Consider the following 17,488-nt stretch of genomic DNA (forward strand, 5'->3'; position numbering starts at 1 on the left):
AGGCTGAAGACCTATCTTTTTGACGTTGCCTTTTTTTAATTCATTGCACAACATTGTGAATTATATTCCTGTATTCTATCTGTTTTTAATTTTGTATTCATTTGTAACTGCTTTTAATGTTTTATGTAAAGCACTTTGAATTGTACTGTTGCTGAGATGTGCTATTAAATTGCCTTGCCTTACTAGAAGTAAAAAAAAAACCTTTAAAGTCGCTCTCCGGACATGTTTTAAAGTATGCAGAAATACTCTATAATTAATATTTTGTTTAACATTGTTTTTCCACAAAACTAGTAGAAAACAATTCTGAGTTAGGGTTAGAAATTCTGGAACTGGCCTCGCCTTCCAACCGCTGCTGCTTGCGCTAGGTTGAACGGTGAAAGAGTGCGCATCAAGATGGCTAGAAACATCGGAGAGATTACGCCATACTGTACATATTTGAGCCGGGTTCAGACAGGAGGCGGAAGTGCCTCGAAGCCGGACTGGAGCGCCACGGCTTGGAGCCGGGTCCCTCCGGCAATTGATGTGTTTTCGCTCTCTATACTGAAAAGTCTGGTTGTAGGATTCTTTTCTGGCTGTTTTTTAGAAAGCAATTGGCTTTCGAAAACTGCGACGTACCAAATCAAGCTTCCCCGGGGTATGTTTGAATCTCAGCTTTTAGGCAAGTGCACAGACGCCTCCCCCTTCAGTAGAAGAATGTGGAGGAAACCCCTCTCTAGTGACACACGTTGCACGGATACAGTATAGTCAAATTCAGACATTTCAGAGGAATAAAATGTAAGAAAAAACCTCTTTTGAGTTGAGAGGATCTTTAAGTAGTAGTGACAAGATGAAGAGGTTTCAGAGATGAAAACTATTGCATTGGTGTTTTTTCATCTCTAGACCAGTGCTATACTTTGCCTTTGCACTGTGTCTCTGTGTAGTCAAGTCAACACAGCTCCTACCGCTAATCATGTGTAGAGCCTATGGGGCTCACATCATGTGATCAGCAGTCTGAGAGGCACTCAGTTTTGCGCTGGATGCACACACAGCCCTAAGCTCAAGGCTGAAGAAAAGCCAATACACATTTATTTTTAAATCCAATGAATTCTTCATGTATGCGCTTCTTGTTTAGACATGGAGTTGTAAAACTGACTGTGCATGCGGCAAACACGGTCAAAGTTCAAATAACTTAAACTTTCAGCAGGAGGTATAAAATAACTTTAACTTTTAGCATAAAGTGTGAATCCAGAGTGGTGTTACGAAGCCCACGGTTTAGAGTAATCAGTGGTTTCAACCGCGGTTGCTGATTAGGGTTGGGTACCGAAATCCGGTGCTAATACGGCACCAGTGCCTAAACGAGCGGTATCTACCGGACTGAATTGCAATGCAGATTTGGGTGCCTCATTTCAGTGCCAATTAAATTCCTTTTGCGCTGCTCTCTGATGCTCTGAAACAGACGTTAGAGGCAACAGGAGCATCGCTGCACGTGACGCTAGTTAACGCTTAGGTAACGTTAGCCTACCGTTAGCTAGCAGCTGGAATAAACCCGGTTAAAATGCTGACAGCTAAACGGTGTAAAGAGTGTCTGTATTTCACTGTAGAGGATTCCAACGGCGGGACGTTAAGCAGTCTGCAGATGCCATTGTCGGAAAAACAACAGACGGTGCGTTCACTTGAAACTAGTAAGCCTTGTGATGCATTCAGAGTTATTGTGAAATACCCTATTCCCTATCACCCTATTTTTTTAAGTATCTGTTCAGGCACCGTTTAGGCACCGGCACCATTTGAAAAGTATCGTTTTAGCACTGGAATCAGAAAAAAAATAAATAAATAAACGATACCCAACACTACTGCTGATTATTTGTAGAAAACTAAAACGTCTACTGTAGGTTCACATGCTTTCATCAACAATGCAGGTGAAGGTTCCAGCCAGGGCTGGTTGATATGGAAAATATCAGATATCACGATATTCTTGACCAAATACCTCAATATTGATATTGCAGCGATATTATAGGGTTGAGAATTGGGGCTTTAACAAAATATCTTCACACTTAGATTTTAGACAAATAATCATCAGTAATGTGGACATAATGTCTAAGTGTGGAAAAGGCAAATAATAGAACAGTCTGGTAAGTTCAGAAAAGTACATCACTTTACTGCAATGCAGCCTTTAAAACCAGGAAAAGACAACCCTTATGTCATATCACAATATGACAATATCCAAAATCTAAGACGATATCTAGTCTCATATCACGATATCGATATAATATCGATATATTGCCCAGCCCTAGTTCCAGCTCATGTCCCCAACAGTCTCTCTCCGCTTCACTCCATCCAGAAGAAATGTTTAAAATGGAAAGGGAATACATGTAAATGTTTACCCTGTGGTTTGCACCGTTAGGCTACCACTGCATATGCTTTGTGTACGTAACAGTTTATGTATTGGCCGATGTGTTTGGACGTGTGTCTGTGTGTGTGTGTGTGTGTGTGTGTGTGTGTGTGTGTGTGTTAGTAGTAAATACAGCAAGATTGAATGGATGCAGGATGAACACACATGCATATAGACACAGACTCGGGCTTGGATGTGAACTCCATGCTAAAGAAGTGTTGTGTATAAATTTGCCTAAGTGTTTGGCCAAGGTCTGCGGCTGTGTGTGCAATCAATGTGCCAACAACAATAAATCAGCGCGGGACAGACCTGAGCGTCTCTACAGCTTCATCTGATGTGGCAGGTGGGCTTAAGGATGGCCCTGACACACACACACACACACACATGCGCACACACACACACACACACACACACACACACACACACACACACACACACACACACACAGAAGTGGCCAGTAAGGCCTGGTAATTCAAGGTTTTTCTTGGTAAACCACACACACACACACACACACACACACACACACACACACACACACACACAAAAATGTAATAACCACACAATTATAGCATGAATTTAGTCTGTTTGGATTAGGATTGTGTGCAGCGAAGCAGGAAGAATGTTTTTACCCAATTCGAATATTCTATACCATTTTTCTACCTTTTCTTTTTCTTAAACAATGGCTTCATCCATAAACGTAACCATTTTTTCCCTGTTCCCTGTTTAATGTAATTCAGACATTAACGCAAAACTAAATCAGAAACTGTTTTTTTTCAGTTCCTCTCATCTCTTTGTCCCAGTTTAGTCAAACACCTCCTCTTCTGACATCATCAGCTCTCAGCTTCACTTGCTCCTCAAGCTGTATAGCCACTGAGTCCATGTGTGCTGCTTGGGTTTGACTTATTTATAGAATTTGTAAAATGCATCAGAGAAGGTGAGATGAAAATGCTGCAAAAATAGCCATCTTAACATGTTAGTATAGTGAGTTAAATTCCCTCCTCTGTTGTTTATTCAAGTGTGTACATTCTCACGTTGATCTGTCGTGCACTTGCATGGGCGGTGCATGAGTGTGTGTGGGCAGGTGTGTTTGATCTTAATTATGTCTGTGTTGAGGTCAGTAGGATACATGAGTGTGTGTGTGTGTGTGTGTGTGTGTGTGTGTGTGTGTGTGTGTGTGTGTGTGTGTAAAACTCCTGTGGACCACGACACATTCCGTATGTGTGTGATGTATGTTTGTGCATTTGTGTGTGTGTCTGAGATGCTAACAGTAGCTGTATTGTCCGGATGGGACACGCAACAGCATCATCATCTGGGCCACTGTAAGCATGGCTGGGCTGGAGATGAAAGACGCTATTGACCAGAAGTGAAGTGTCAGAGAGAGAGAGAGAGAGAGAGAGAAAGAGAGAGAGGAATGTAATGAAAGGGAGGAATGAGAAACAGCAGCAGAAATAAGAGCCGAGAATAGTTTGCTAACCAAACTCCATTATGAAACAAGCCGTTGCCTTGTGCTCTTTATTTTGTCGAGCATAAACCAATGAACTCACCAACGAAAAGAAGGTTGGACAGTGTGTGGGTACGCGGTCGGTTTAAAACATTTCCTGATGACAGTAGCCTTTTGAACCACTATTTTGTTTTGGTGCCACAGATTTTGCATATCCTGGAAGGTAAATCAGTACAGCGAATGTAATGTCTTCTTATCACGGTTGACCCCATGGATGTATTGCGAGAACTTATCCTTGTTCCAAGATGCTGCCTTCTCATTGCAATAAACGTTACTCACCAGGTGCATACATCTCTTACTGGTTTACCTTTTCTTTGTTAAGAGTTTTACAGATATGTTGTTTGCACTTATGTATGTATGGGAACAATGTGGTTTTGTTGCAGTGCCCCAGTTGACCACTGAGACAAGCTGGCAGCAAGGCTGACTGCCATGGTATCCAGCTCTACCAATACATCCTTAGTTGAGCCACACCAAAGTGATGAAGTTACACAGAGAACAACCTTCCGTAAACTGGTTGCTTCTGGGCTTACCAACCGGTAGAGGTGGATCACTTTTCTTTTCTAAGATTTTATTTTTTTTCCCTTTTATTAGATAGTGACAGAGTGGATAGACAGGAAACAGGGTGAGTAAGAGAGGGGGTGACATGCAGCAAAGGACCGCAGGTCGGATTTTCGAATCCGGGCCACCGCAAAGGACTGAGCCTACATGGGGGCGCTTATTGGGTGAGGCCGCCCCGAGGTGGATCAGTTTCGTCAAACAAAAATCACACGCTGATGATAATAATTGCAACAATGGTGTGATGTTTGAGCATGTGGAGCAGCCATCTTGCTTTTGCACTTAAACTAAAAACTAAGCAACCAAGACTTTACCTGTACCTCGGTGCATTCAGGGATATGCCCCAGCCTCAAGATACCTGGAAAAGCGGAATTATTGGATGGAAAATATAGATCTCCTTTTCTTTTTTCTCACTTTCCCCCCCCCCGTAGTTTTCGCTTACAGCAATCTTTTCCACCATCTCCACTGCCTTTTATATTGAAGCTGGTATGAAGCCAAATAGCTTTCACTTTTCTCTCCCTCTCACTGTCTTTCCCGTTTTATCGTGTTGGACCAGTCCTCTCCCTTTTTCCCCTTTTTCTTTTTTTTTTTAGAAGCAGGGTGCTTGTATTTCTCTGCTCTGTTGTTAATATACCATAGGATTCTCCCTGCAGCCCTTCTTGTAATTTATAGATGTTTACCTGCTATCACCAGGCTGCACATCAGTGTCCCGGCCTGTGTGTGATTCTGTATGTGTGTGTAGGTCTCCTTTGTGTTTTGGATGCACATGCTGTTCAAAATGACACGTTTTCTTACTGGCATACACTTTTGTGTCACAGGTGACATTTTTGTGTGTATGTATTTCTGTGTGCGCGTGCACACTTTGTCTGCTGGATCCTTTAATACCTCCAGACAATCAATACGGCGAGGAGCAATGTTTGGCCCTGTCTTCTTTTAAAAGATGCACTCCACAGAGCTGTGCGAGCCAAGAGACGAGAAGTCAATAAAACAAAGCCGATAGTGCCCTCATTTGTTTTTTTTTTGGAGTCTGTGGGCGAATATTTAGTGTCTTGTCATTTCAGTACAAACGAATGAATACTTTTTGTCACATCTCTGGAAGTGCAAAAACCCAAGTCTGCAAACGTATTGACATCTTTGTTTGCTAAGATTTTGTTTGTTCTTTTCTCAGGGCTGGTGGCAGACGAGGCTGAGGATCAGGCGATGAGGTTGTAAAAACGACGACGGAGAAAGGCGGAAAAAGAGAACGAGGAAAGTCGATTGCTTGGAAACCCTTCTTTCGTACCCCGCAGTCCTAAAAAGGCACTGACTGAACCTGTAGAGGATTACACACTCCAAAAATACACACCGACACCCACTCGCTCACACCTTCCCTTCCCCCTCCCCTCACCGCCATGTCCTCCCACCTCAACCAACCTCTTCTCATCCTTCCCTTCCTCTTCCTTCTCCTCTCCCCGCCCATGAGCTCCACATCCGCTCCTTCCTCCTCTTCCTCCACCTCCTCCCTTCTCTCCTTCTTCCCACCGGAAGGAGGCCTCACACATTTGGTGGTTCACAACAAAACGGGCGAGGTCTACCTGGGCGCCGTCAACTGGATCTACAAGCTGTCCAGCAACCTGACCAAGCTTCGGAGCCATGTTACTGGCCCGGTCACGGACAACCCTCGCTGTTACCCTCCGCCCGGTGTCCAGTCCTGCCCCCACGAGCTGGTGCAGACCTCTAACGTCAATAAACTCCTGCTACTTGATGCTGCCCACAACCGCTTAATTGCCTGTGGGAGTACTTCCCAGGGAATATGCCAGTTCCTGCGTCTGGATGATTTGTTCAAGCTCGGCGAACCCCACCACCGCAAAGAGCATTACCTATCCAGCGTTGCCGAGGCAGCCACCATGTCAGGTGTCGTGATCTCCCCGGATCTTTTCGGCGGAGGCGGGAAGCTCTTCGTCGGCACCCCCATCGATGGGAAATCGGAGTACTTCCCGACACTGTCGAGCCGCAAGTTGATGTCCAACGAGGAGAACGCCGACATGTTCAGCTTCGTCTACCAGGACGAGTTTGTCTCCTCGCAGCTGAAGATCCCCTCGGACACGCTCTCAAAGTTCCCGGCGTTTGACATCTACTACATCTACGGCTTCAACAGCGAGCAGTTTGTGTATTATTTGACCTTACAGCTCGACACCCAGCTCACCTCGCCAGACGCAAGCAGCGAACAATTCTTCACCTCTAAAATCGTCCGCTTGTGCGTCGACGATCCGAAGTTCTACTCCTACGTTGAGTTCCCCATCGGCTGCACCAAGGACGGAGTGGAGTACCGCTTGGTTCAGGATGCTTACTTGGCCCGGCCGGGAACCCGTTTGGCACGTTCGCTTGGTATTTCAGAGCATGAGGAGGTCCTGTTTACCGTGTTCGCCCAGGGTCAGAAGAACAGAGCCAAGCCGCCCAAGGAGTCGGCTTTGTGTCTGTTCACAATGAGACGGATAAAGGAGAAGATTAAAGAGAGGATTCAGTCGTGCTACAGAGGAGAGGGGAAACTCTCCCTGCCCTGGCTGCTCAACAAGGAGCTGGCCTGCATCAACTCGGTGAGTGTTTGAGGCTCCCAGAGGTGTTTTTGTGATCATCAGTAGTCATGAAAATTCTGTGATTCCTGATTGTTTTGGCTTGTGGTTGTGTGTGCATGTTTTCCTTAATAATTGAAAACACAGAATAGGCTCACATCACTTTAAGTATCAAGCACAGCTTGTAGTTCCCGTAATAAGGTTGGGTTGGACAGCTTGTTTTTACCTTGGACCTTGCCAAAAGCCTTTTAGTGGCCATGGGTTTAGGGTGTGTTCATTCTTCAGCATTTACTCTATAAGTTCAGTTTGGCTGTGAGAAATGGGATGTTGGGTGGCTTCAAATAATTGCACTTTAAAGGCCTGAATATGCAGCTAACTATGTGGTTCTTGGAGAACTGCTGGGCAATTTCTCAGTAGTTCGAACAGAATCGAAGCCAAACTGTATGGGAAAAACCCCTGAAGGCAATGTTTGGGGTGAATTCCAACATTAGTTTAATGTTGAACTGAAATTTCCGGAAATTGAACACAGTTCGCCCCCATACTCTCACCGCCAAAGCCCAAATCTCCACCCTGGCTACATGGCAGGATGGCAGGTCACCAAAACTTTAAAATGCTTGTTCATCTATTTAAGTTTCCCTGGTTAACCTGGAAGTGGAAAGTATGAATCAAAACAAATTCCTTAATGCAATAAAGTCATATTTTCCATTCTGATTTGGGCCAAAGCAACCAAAGTGTAGGTGTGATTGCACAATTAGTGGCACATGGAATAAATGCTGTTGCTTCCAATCCAGCATTGTAGCACTATCAGAGCATAACAGAGGGAGTATATTTATGCTAAGAGTATGAGTAAAAAGATGCACATAAGTACATAATATATTTACCTGCAATGTAGTAAATTAACTTTTGATTGTTAAGTACTGCAGATGGGAATCTCTTACCACTGAAAGATCATAAATGAACAAGATATTGTTAAAATGTATCCACACACTCATTCAGCCTGAGGACAGGACAGTTGACCACTAGCCTCTGTCTATTTATTTTTTTAGGATTAATTTAGACTGTCCGCAGGTTGTGGGTGGCTTGTCTTTCCTTTTCCTCATAGATGAGCTGACCTAAGGGTGCCTAAGAGACATTGTGTTAGTGTGTGTGTCACCCACATGTCACATCACACACACACACACACACACACACACACACACACACACACACAGCCCTGTATGCTCATGAATAATTCACCTGGTCTCACCTTCTGTTATTCAGTCTTTGCTCCATAACAACCTGCCATAAATCTCTGGACTACTCTCCGCCTCTTTGTCTCCATCTCTCTCCATCTCTCTCTCTCTCTCTCTCTCTCTCTCTCTCTCTCTCTGTGCTATTTAATTTTCTCTTTCACTCAAGCCCCATCCTTTGCATAAAGATTTCTTTCATTTTGCTAACCCCATTCTCCCTCTGCTCCTTCTTTTATCTGCCTTTTACTTGCGTTGCTTCTCTCCATTTCCCTTCCCCAATTTCTCTCCCTGACCTCTTTTCTTTGCCTTTCATTTTAACCTCCCTCATTTTTACATTGTTGCTCCTTTTGCTCTTCTTCAGCTTCTTCCCTGTTGTCCCCCCCCCTCGCTCTCTCTCTCTCTCAAGCCTTTGCTCTTTCACCATCTCTCTCTGCCCTCTCCTTGACTTTCCACTGAGTGATGAGGTCTAGAGTGACTTAGTGTGTAAAGCCAGTGCCTGGATGTGATCTGGAAATACAATGTGAAGGGAACAGATGATGCCAGTGAAAGAGGGGAGCGGAGCGTTCGGGAATGAAAGAAAGCGGGATTCGTTGGTTTTATGGAAGGAGGTGGGAAGTATTGGAAGGAACAGACGATGTGAGAGAAGAGATGAAAGAAAAAAAGCAACGCTGTGCCTAAGTGCAGCCGCACAGAGGCTACAGACTCTTGGTTGATAGTAAGGCTGAGCAATTTTATTGATTCTGCGATATAAATCAATATTTTTTCCCCCAAGAAAGTATTGATTTTTATGCCGCGAGTATCGATTCATAAGTCCCATTCAAATCCCCCGTGTTTACCCCCGTTCACGTTGCAGGAAGAGCGATTTGGTCAGCCAGCCGCTAGTGTCGCTGTAGAGCAGCCAACGTCAACTGGCGGCCCGCCGCCAAAGCTTTTAGTCTGGCCCCCAGAGTAATCATGAATTCACAAAATGTGATATCATTTCAAGCATTTAGAGCAAAAACCCAGCCCCCTGTATTTACACCTCTATTCACATGCCGGGATTCTGTACAGAGCGATGCCCGAGCTCCACACACACGGCTGAGCCGAGGTGTGTGTGCGTTAAAACACACACACAGCATGAGCCGAGATGTGTGTGTGTGTGCGTTAAAGGTTAAAACACGCAGCACCTGACTGGGAACGATACAGTTACCAACGGCCGCTGGGGCAGATGAACTCACGCTGGTCTCTTTTCTGTAAATAAGCTACAATTAAACCTTCGTGAGTAGAAAGTCAATACTTATCAATGCACTCACCTGTGTAGACCGGCATAAACGTGTAGAAAGCGATATTTCAATCTGCTCAGTCCACCGCGCTGTTTTACGCAAACACAGCTCTACTCTGCACATAGCGAATTTTTTACAAACAAGCTAAAACAAAAGCTATCGGTTTGTAGTCTAACTGTTTATCTTAGGTTGCCGGGAATCTGGAAATGTTGACAAATTCTTGTAAACCTCACTGTTGGCTGAACAAACCAAACTCCGCTAGAGCGGACAATCTGGAGCTACTTAATATGTACATGAATGACGCGATCGTTATGTTGGAGTGATGATGATGATGATGGTTGTATTATTTTGCAACAACATCGTTTCATTGCAAATGAGGCATACATGACGAGTGCATAGCCTGCTTATCAGTCCATTCATCATTAAAGCTGGGCTTTTGGCTTTTCCACTTCAACTTTTCGCTTCAGCCTCTTTGACAGTGACATGTTTACCTGACAACAGCCTTTCTTTCTGCAAGCATTTTCCACCAATCAGGATTCTGCATACTACAATAATGTTTCCATAACCACTTTAACCATCACTCCTCAGTGAACTGCCTCCTAGTCTGAGATCTTTTTCTAGTTAAAGAGCCAGTTATCATTAGGGAGTTTCCATGTTTTTTAGGAGTTTGCTCACACTAATACATGTTAAAAAATAGTAGCATTAATTCAGTAAGAAAGTGAAAATTTTGAACAAGAATAGGCGTATTAGGTATAAATTCATTTTATTTTCTTTATTTGAAAGTCCCGCCGCCAGAGTGCTTAGAAAAATTCTGAAAAAAATGTAGTTGATGATCCCTGCTGTAGACTCTCTGTCCAGTCAGAGACATATAATGTGTAATTGATGTTTTTAGTTCAATTAATTAAATCCAAGTAAATGGAACACTCACAAGATGTCACCAAAATCACTCGGTCCCCTTTAAATCTTTCAGTAAATGATGTAAGTGTATCGAAATATATTGAATCGTATCGTTGGCTGAATATCGTGATATATATCGTATCGTGAGCTGAATATCGTGTATCGTATCGTGAGATTAGTGTATCGCTACAGCCCTAGTTGATAGCTACTTGACTAATATAATTGTTGATAGACTTAAAGTTTTAAGAAAAACACGACTGACAGTTCTGTCTGGAAAGAAAATCCTGTCCAAACATGTTGGCCAATAATAAGGGTGAAAAAAAAGCTATATCCAAAAGGCTATCTGGCTGCAATGGCGCATTGATCGCTCCATTGCGCATTCTGACGCCTCTGTTCCTCAATGTAGTGGAAGAGTAACTGCACCATATGTACTGTATAAGCATCAGCGGTTGGAATCGGCACTATTTTGCCACGTCCGCCATTGCACGAAATGTTGCTATATTTGGGACGCTTCACAAAGTGAAAAATGTTGCACACTGACGTTACAGGCCAATAACTCAGTTTTCCCTGTCTACACGACAACACTGAAAGTAGAGTTTCTGAAATGTCCTCCCTGTCAGGATTTTTTCAAATTTGTTTCTGTTTTCAATGAATTAAAAAGCAGTTTGTGTATGGACGAATTGCCAAAACACAATGAAAAAGCTACTTAAAAATATGTGTATGTGAGGCCTGAGCCACTGTTTGAGTCAATCTTCTCTCCTTATTGTCAGATTTAGTCAATTTTGCTAGTTTAATTATAAATAAAAAATGGACCAGTCCTTTTTCGTTATGTCATTACAGTGTATGCAATGACCGGGCACAAAGTTGAAAAATGTTGCGTTTACTTCACACAAGAGCAGCCATTTTCCCATGTTGCCATGGGAATGTTATGAAGTGACGTAATTACGCGACTTGAACATCGAAAAGCAGGGTGTTGGGGGAATCACTTTTATTTCTCCTTTTGATCAAACCGCAGTTTTTGCAAGTTCCTGCAATTTCATCGCATGAAATTGCATAAATATCCCGCATATTCCATCGCATTTTTTAAGAAAACGTGCCGCATAATCATGGATTTTTGCCTGCAACAATCACAAAAAAACTATTTTTTTTTATTTTCAAATAACTGAATCTCATTCAGCACGTTCTTGTTATATTTGCTAATTTAATTTTGTTTTTAAGTGTCCCACTTCGAGACGACGACAACAACAACAACAACATTGTATCTCTGTCCCAAGCCCAGCGCTGCTGTGCGAGCGCCATGTGGCCTGGTAGTATAAAGTGTACTGTATGTGCATGCGATTATGCTAATGAGCGTACAGTTACATGATCGTCCTTTATGGCCATCTGTCGTTCTGCCTGCAATCGATCAAGGTCGTGTCAGCTGAGCTCGCTCCGGGACGCCGCTGTGATGAATTCATCATCTCCTCGTACAGGCACGTTGGGCGTTTCCTGACGAGAGCGGTGACAGCCCTCTGCGCCTGTGTCATGTGGAAACTTTTTATATCGGCTCGTACCAAGAGACAAGGTTGGGTCAGTCAGCCAACACTCAGACACTACCTGGAGGCTATCAAACCTCATCACGGTGTACAGCACAAAAACGGCGCTCTATGATGGTCTATAAGAGATTTTTAGTATTGTAAAAGATGTCAAACCTTTAACCTTCACTACAGATTATTATAGAAGTCTCATTCTCATGGCAGTGGGTTATCATTACCCACTTGGATCAGGTTTATAGCTACTAAAAGGGAAGGACTTTATGGTCACCATTCCACACCCTGTCTAAAATTGACTTGAAATCAGTCCAATTCTAATCTTCCAGTTACGGCTCAGCTGGAATAAGGCGATATATAGGAGAGGAAGTCATTTGTAGGATGTTTTAGTCCTTGGGGGTCTTTACAATGTCATCCATGATCTGAGTTGAGAGCCAGCACTCCAGTGTATATTGACGGTAACTCATATGAAACCCACAAAACAGGAGGGACATTTCATCTTGCATTTGTGCTACAATGTCCTGTCACATTTGAGAGGTATTTTGCTCGGTTTGCCTTGTGGTCAGTAACGGAAGAGTGAACATATTGTATGAGGGGAAAGTAGAATAATAGAAAAACAACTGAGTGAGGTGAAATGCAGAGGAGAAATGGGACACTGAAAGCGAAATGGACAGAAATGTGGCCAGACAGATGGACAATGGCCCGGCTGTGAGCAAGAAAACGTTCCTTCATTCATGATCTGTAAGGGCTGCTGCTTAACATCCAGCACGAAAGTGGCTATCAACTAAGGTTGTCCCAATCGCAAGTATCAGATCGGAGCCGATATGGGCATTTTTTAACTGATCGGGGATCGCCATTCCCCCCCCGATTACCTTACTCCGATGGTTTACATTAGCTTGTAGTGATCGCCGCCTTTAATCACACACGCCCTGCGCCACAGACACACTGCCAGAGCGCCTGGATGCCAGCATTTTCAAGTCCGTCTTTCTTAGTCATCCGTCTTTACAGAAGCAGATTACTTCAATTCTCTACCACGCTTACAGACTGTTTTTCCCTGGAGGCGACATACTGTAGTAGCGAAGACCACTTTATGCTTCCGCGTTAAATCGACGCCGTAAATACGCACATAGGTACATGGAGATACGGACCCTACGCCGTTGCTTGACGTGCACCTGTCAAAAATGTAACCACACAACATGGCGACTCAGACCACAACAACTGTGATTGGTCCGATCACGTTGCATTGCATTTCTCCTTCTCCATACTCAACATGAAATCAAGGAGAGGGTTAACTTTTCATTCTACAGATTTCCCACTGTGGTCAGAAAGAACAGGGGAGACACTTTGTTTCTCTCACTATGACTCTAGAGTTGCTACTCGCTGCGAAGCTAATCCCTGTCACTCTACCACACACACACACGCGCACACACATGCTGGCCCTGCTATTCTCTTAAAGCGATCGAACGCACAAACTTCAGGCCACTTACGTAGGCTACGGTGAAAGCTCTGCGTGGAGCCTCGGCAGAAGCATAAATCCCGCTTTAAACATGAGAAGTAAATCAAAGATTGACTATTAAGCGCAAGAGGCGTCACTAAGTTTATTTGACTCATTTGCAGCACCAAGGTAAATGTATTAAGGTAGTTACTTTGTTTACTTGGTTATTTTTCTAAATAAAAAACCTGTGTGCAGTTCTATTATCTGATCAAATAAATTAACCGTGGGCAACCTCTAGCTCACCCAGTAAGAGCGTGCGCCCCATGAGGGCTGAGGCGCAGGTTTGAATCCAACTTTTGGCCCTTTGCCGTGTGCCATCCCCCCATCACAAAAATAAATTAATCAGATCGGGACTCGGTATCGGTAGATATTCAATATTTAGAAAATCGGATCGGGCACAGGGGTCAAAAAAGCTGATCGGGACACCCCTATTATCACCCCTAAGAACCCGATTGATTCATTCTGTCTAACATCTCCGAGTCATAAATTAGTGAAATGGGAATACATATTGTATGTCAAACACATGTTGGAATTGCCCTGAATTCAGTTGTTCAGCGATATAAGTGATAGAAATAGGCTGCTCCTTATAACTTCACATCTTGCCTCATCACTTTTTTCACTTTGGAGCATGATCATGTGCTTTTCTTTGTAGATCGTAGATCTTACAATCGGATTAATTACTCGGGATGCATGGCAACAACAGGTTTATGTGTCTGTGAGTCGGCCCAATTAGTTTTGGGTTTGGGTGAGCGAGCGGCCTTTTCTCCCACAGCTCCACACCACGATGGGTGTGGCCCCAAACGCAGCTCTCTCCCTGTGCATCTTTATGTCTACTCATTATCAGGAAGAGGCCAGTGTTGGTCTTCTGGGAGTTAAACGGAGTGGTGGGTGACCTTCGCTGGCTGTGGGCTGCCGTCCAGCTCTACAGCTCTGTAAGCAGGCCGACCGGCAACGCTACAGCCTCAGCATGACTAATGAGGCTGATTCAGACAGAGAGAGGGAGATACTATCCTCTGTGTGTGTAGGACTCCCTTTTTCTCCCTTTTTTCTGCGTCCCTCCCTCTCTGTATACTTTTGTGTGCTCATTTGTGTGTATGTGTGTGTGTGTGTGTATGTGTGTGTTTGCGTGCCCACCTCTTATCCTGGCCTCCAAAGAAGAGGGACAAAACAACAGAGGGAACAAACAGAGGAAAATGGGCCGATAATAAGAAGTGTGTGTGTGTGTGTGTGTGTGTGTGTGTGTGTGTGTGTGTGTGTGTGTGTGTGTGTGTGTGTGTGTGTGTGTGTGTGTGTGTGTGTGTGTGTGTGTGTGTGTGTGTGTGTGTGTGTGTGCGCGTGCGCGTGTGCGTGTGCGCGCGTGTGCGCGTGTGTGCGTGTTGTTGCATTGTCTGCAAAACCACAAGGTGGACGACCGAGGGAAAATTGGCTGCAATAACAGAGAGCAAGAAGACTCTTTTGTTATTGCCCTCTCTGTCTCTTAATCTACCCCTCTCTGTCCTTCTCTTCCTCTATCTTTTCTCTCGTTCACTCTGTCTCTTTTTTTTCTCTGAGCATAATAGAGTTTATTAATATTTATCAGTGTTGATCACTGCTGGCCAGGATTATAGTCTATTTCTATCCTGTCTTCCAGGCGGCTGGTGTGTGTGTGTGTGTGTGTGTGTGTGTGTGTGTGTGTGTGTGTGTGTGTGTGTGTTCGTTCTCACTGCTTCATTCTTTCTTTGTCGCTCAGTTGTATCTTCAGTGTCATTACCGTGTGCCTCAGTGGACAGATCACCCACATTGCATCATGCTTTGGGCCTGCTGGGTGGGGAATCTCAAGGCTCTAATGGCTGTGCTTGCATCATGCACACTAATATTTCCTGGCATACAGTTAACTCTACAATGACCTAGATAACCTCTTCTCCTGGCTAGTAGACATTTGGATAAGGGATGTTGAGCGGTATATTTCTGTGATATCTGCAATATTGACAGGTTTGTTCTTGCGAGCTCTAGAGGGCTCACGATACGATATCATCACAATACTTCTGTCACGATATGATATTATTGCAATTTTAAAACATAGTGCAATATTGTGCGATATCCATCCAACTTCAAATTTTTCCCAATTTCAAATGATGTGCCCAAAAGGAAACTTTGTCAACATCTGTTTTATCTAAAAAGATATATTTCAAGATATTGCTGCAAAATGGGATTGTCAAGCAGACAAACTGACCAACACATATATTATAATACATCGATACTTGGCGTCTGTGTATCGATACGGTATCGCCACCCCTAGCGAGCTCAGTCTTTTGAAGAATTCTGGGTATTTTATATTTTATTATTATTATTATTTATAGAGTGTTGGAGTGGGGGAAGCTATTTCAGGCATTTAGGTTACTGGAAGTAAACGTCCCATACATTTTAAGCCAAGGCAATGTTTTCTGACCTGCAGTTGGAGCACTTCCAGTTGGCTTGGATGATTATGAAACTGTCCTGGTTGAATGAGCAAAAGAGGAGCAACTATGTTAGTAGCTGGTTCTTTGAAATAGGCCTACTTCCCAAATTAACATAACTAATATATATTGAAGCGTTTAGTTAAATTTCTTTTAAAGGTCCCATGGCATGAAAATGTCACTTTATGAGGTTTTTTAACATTAATATGAGTTCCCCCAGCCTGCCTATGGTCCCCCAGTGGCTAGAAATGGTGATAGGTGTAAACTGAGCCCTGGGTATCCTGCTCTGCCTTTGAGAAAATGAAAGCTCAGATGGGCTGATCTGGAATCTTAGGTTACCTCCCCTTTCTCTGCTTTGCCTGCCCAGAGAATTTGGCCCACCCATGAGAGAGCGATATCATGGCTTTCAAACGAGCAAAGTGGCAGTTGGTCAAGGCCACACCCCCACCCTCCACTTTGCCCCCCCTCCTCCTCAATAAGACACAGAAATGGCACATCCTATGGAAAGCTCATTGTGGGACTGGCTCTAGTGGCTGTAATTCTGCACTGAGGCTGAATTTCGGGAAAGAGACTTCAGATACAGTATTAGGGGACCACTAAGGCCTATATAAAAGCATCCAAAGAGCACCATGTCATGGGACCTTTAAAAGACATATAGATGATAAGAAATAGTATTGTAATTCAAAATCCTCTAATATGATAAACAACAACAACGCAACAACCAATTGTTTTGCAAAAAAAAAAATGTAAGATTATGTTCTTATCTAAGACCAAATTCCAAATATGAAAACATTGGTGAATGTCAGAATCTTTGTGAAAACTGTGCAAGTGGGTTTTAAGAAGAACTTTCTTTCTTAAGAACAGTTGGTGAATGGCGCTCATTGTTTCTTGAAGAGGTGAAACCACCCTGAGAACAGATGGTGTTATCTCATGCCACAGGAAGAAAGAAAAGTTTTTATGACTCGGTGGGAGACTAAGTGACTTGTAAAGATGAATTTTCCTGGCGGTGTACTGATAAATACATACAGTGCCGAGGTGAATTGCTGTCAAATGCTGTCTAGAATAGAGCCCATTGAGGGAAAACACTTTTTGATGAGGTGCAGTTTTCACTCCTGCCTCTTGAGACATGTTGATGCATGACGCAGCAAAATATGATATACCTTGAGGCACTGTAATGACTTCAGCTGTAACACTTCCCCGTAATGTTTTTGTCTTGTGATTTTTTCCGCCCTCGGGCTGAATCACATGGTGCCCACCATGCTGTGAAATCCTTCAAACTTATAGTGAATTCTCAATAGGGGAACTTCTCAGATCCAACTACAGAATGGATTGGTGCCTGTGAACTAAATTTACTGCACAGTGAGTGGTGTTCATTGTTAACTCTCACACTTGCCAACATGGATTAATGGCTGCTATAGGCTCTTGAGAGTGTCAGTATTTTGGAGCATGTGGCTGCTTAGCCTTAAAGCTGTATGAGTTGGACCTAAAGTGACCTTTTCTTCCTCAGGAACCCACCAGTAGTCTGGACGAGATTTCCGACTGAACGCTGAGCTGAAACATCGACGGTGATACTGCCGTTTAAGAACCTTAGTATCAGAGTGAAACAAAACAGCTCTTCTGTGTCTGTGAAAGACTGAAATGAAACGTGGTTAAGTGGCGCAACAA

At 43.6% G+C, this 17,488-nt stretch overlaps 1 protein-coding gene across 3 annotated transcripts in view; it reads left to right on the top strand.

Moving 5' to 3' along the window:
• LOC114558410 (plexin-A1) overlaps window positions 1–17,488 on the top strand; it is a 295,347-nt gene that overhangs the window by 40,615 nt on the left and 237,244 nt on the right. For all 3 annotated transcript variants that reach the window (XM_028582404.1, XM_028582402.1, XM_028582403.1), the window contains exon 3: window positions 5,593–7,000. In XM_028582404.1, coding sequence (XP_028438205.1) covers window positions 5,816–7,000 — 1,185 coding nt within the window. In that variant the 5' untranslated portion in view covers window positions 5,593–5,815. The remainder of the gene's footprint in view (window positions 1–5,592; window positions 7,001–17,488) is intronic.

This window comes from Perca flavescens, chromosome 7, assembly GCF_004354835.1.
Source record: "Perca flavescens isolate YP-PL-M2 chromosome 7, PFLA_1.0, whole genome shotgun sequence".
Taxonomy (NCBI): Eukaryota; Metazoa; Chordata; class Actinopteri; order Perciformes; family Percidae; genus Perca; species Perca flavescens.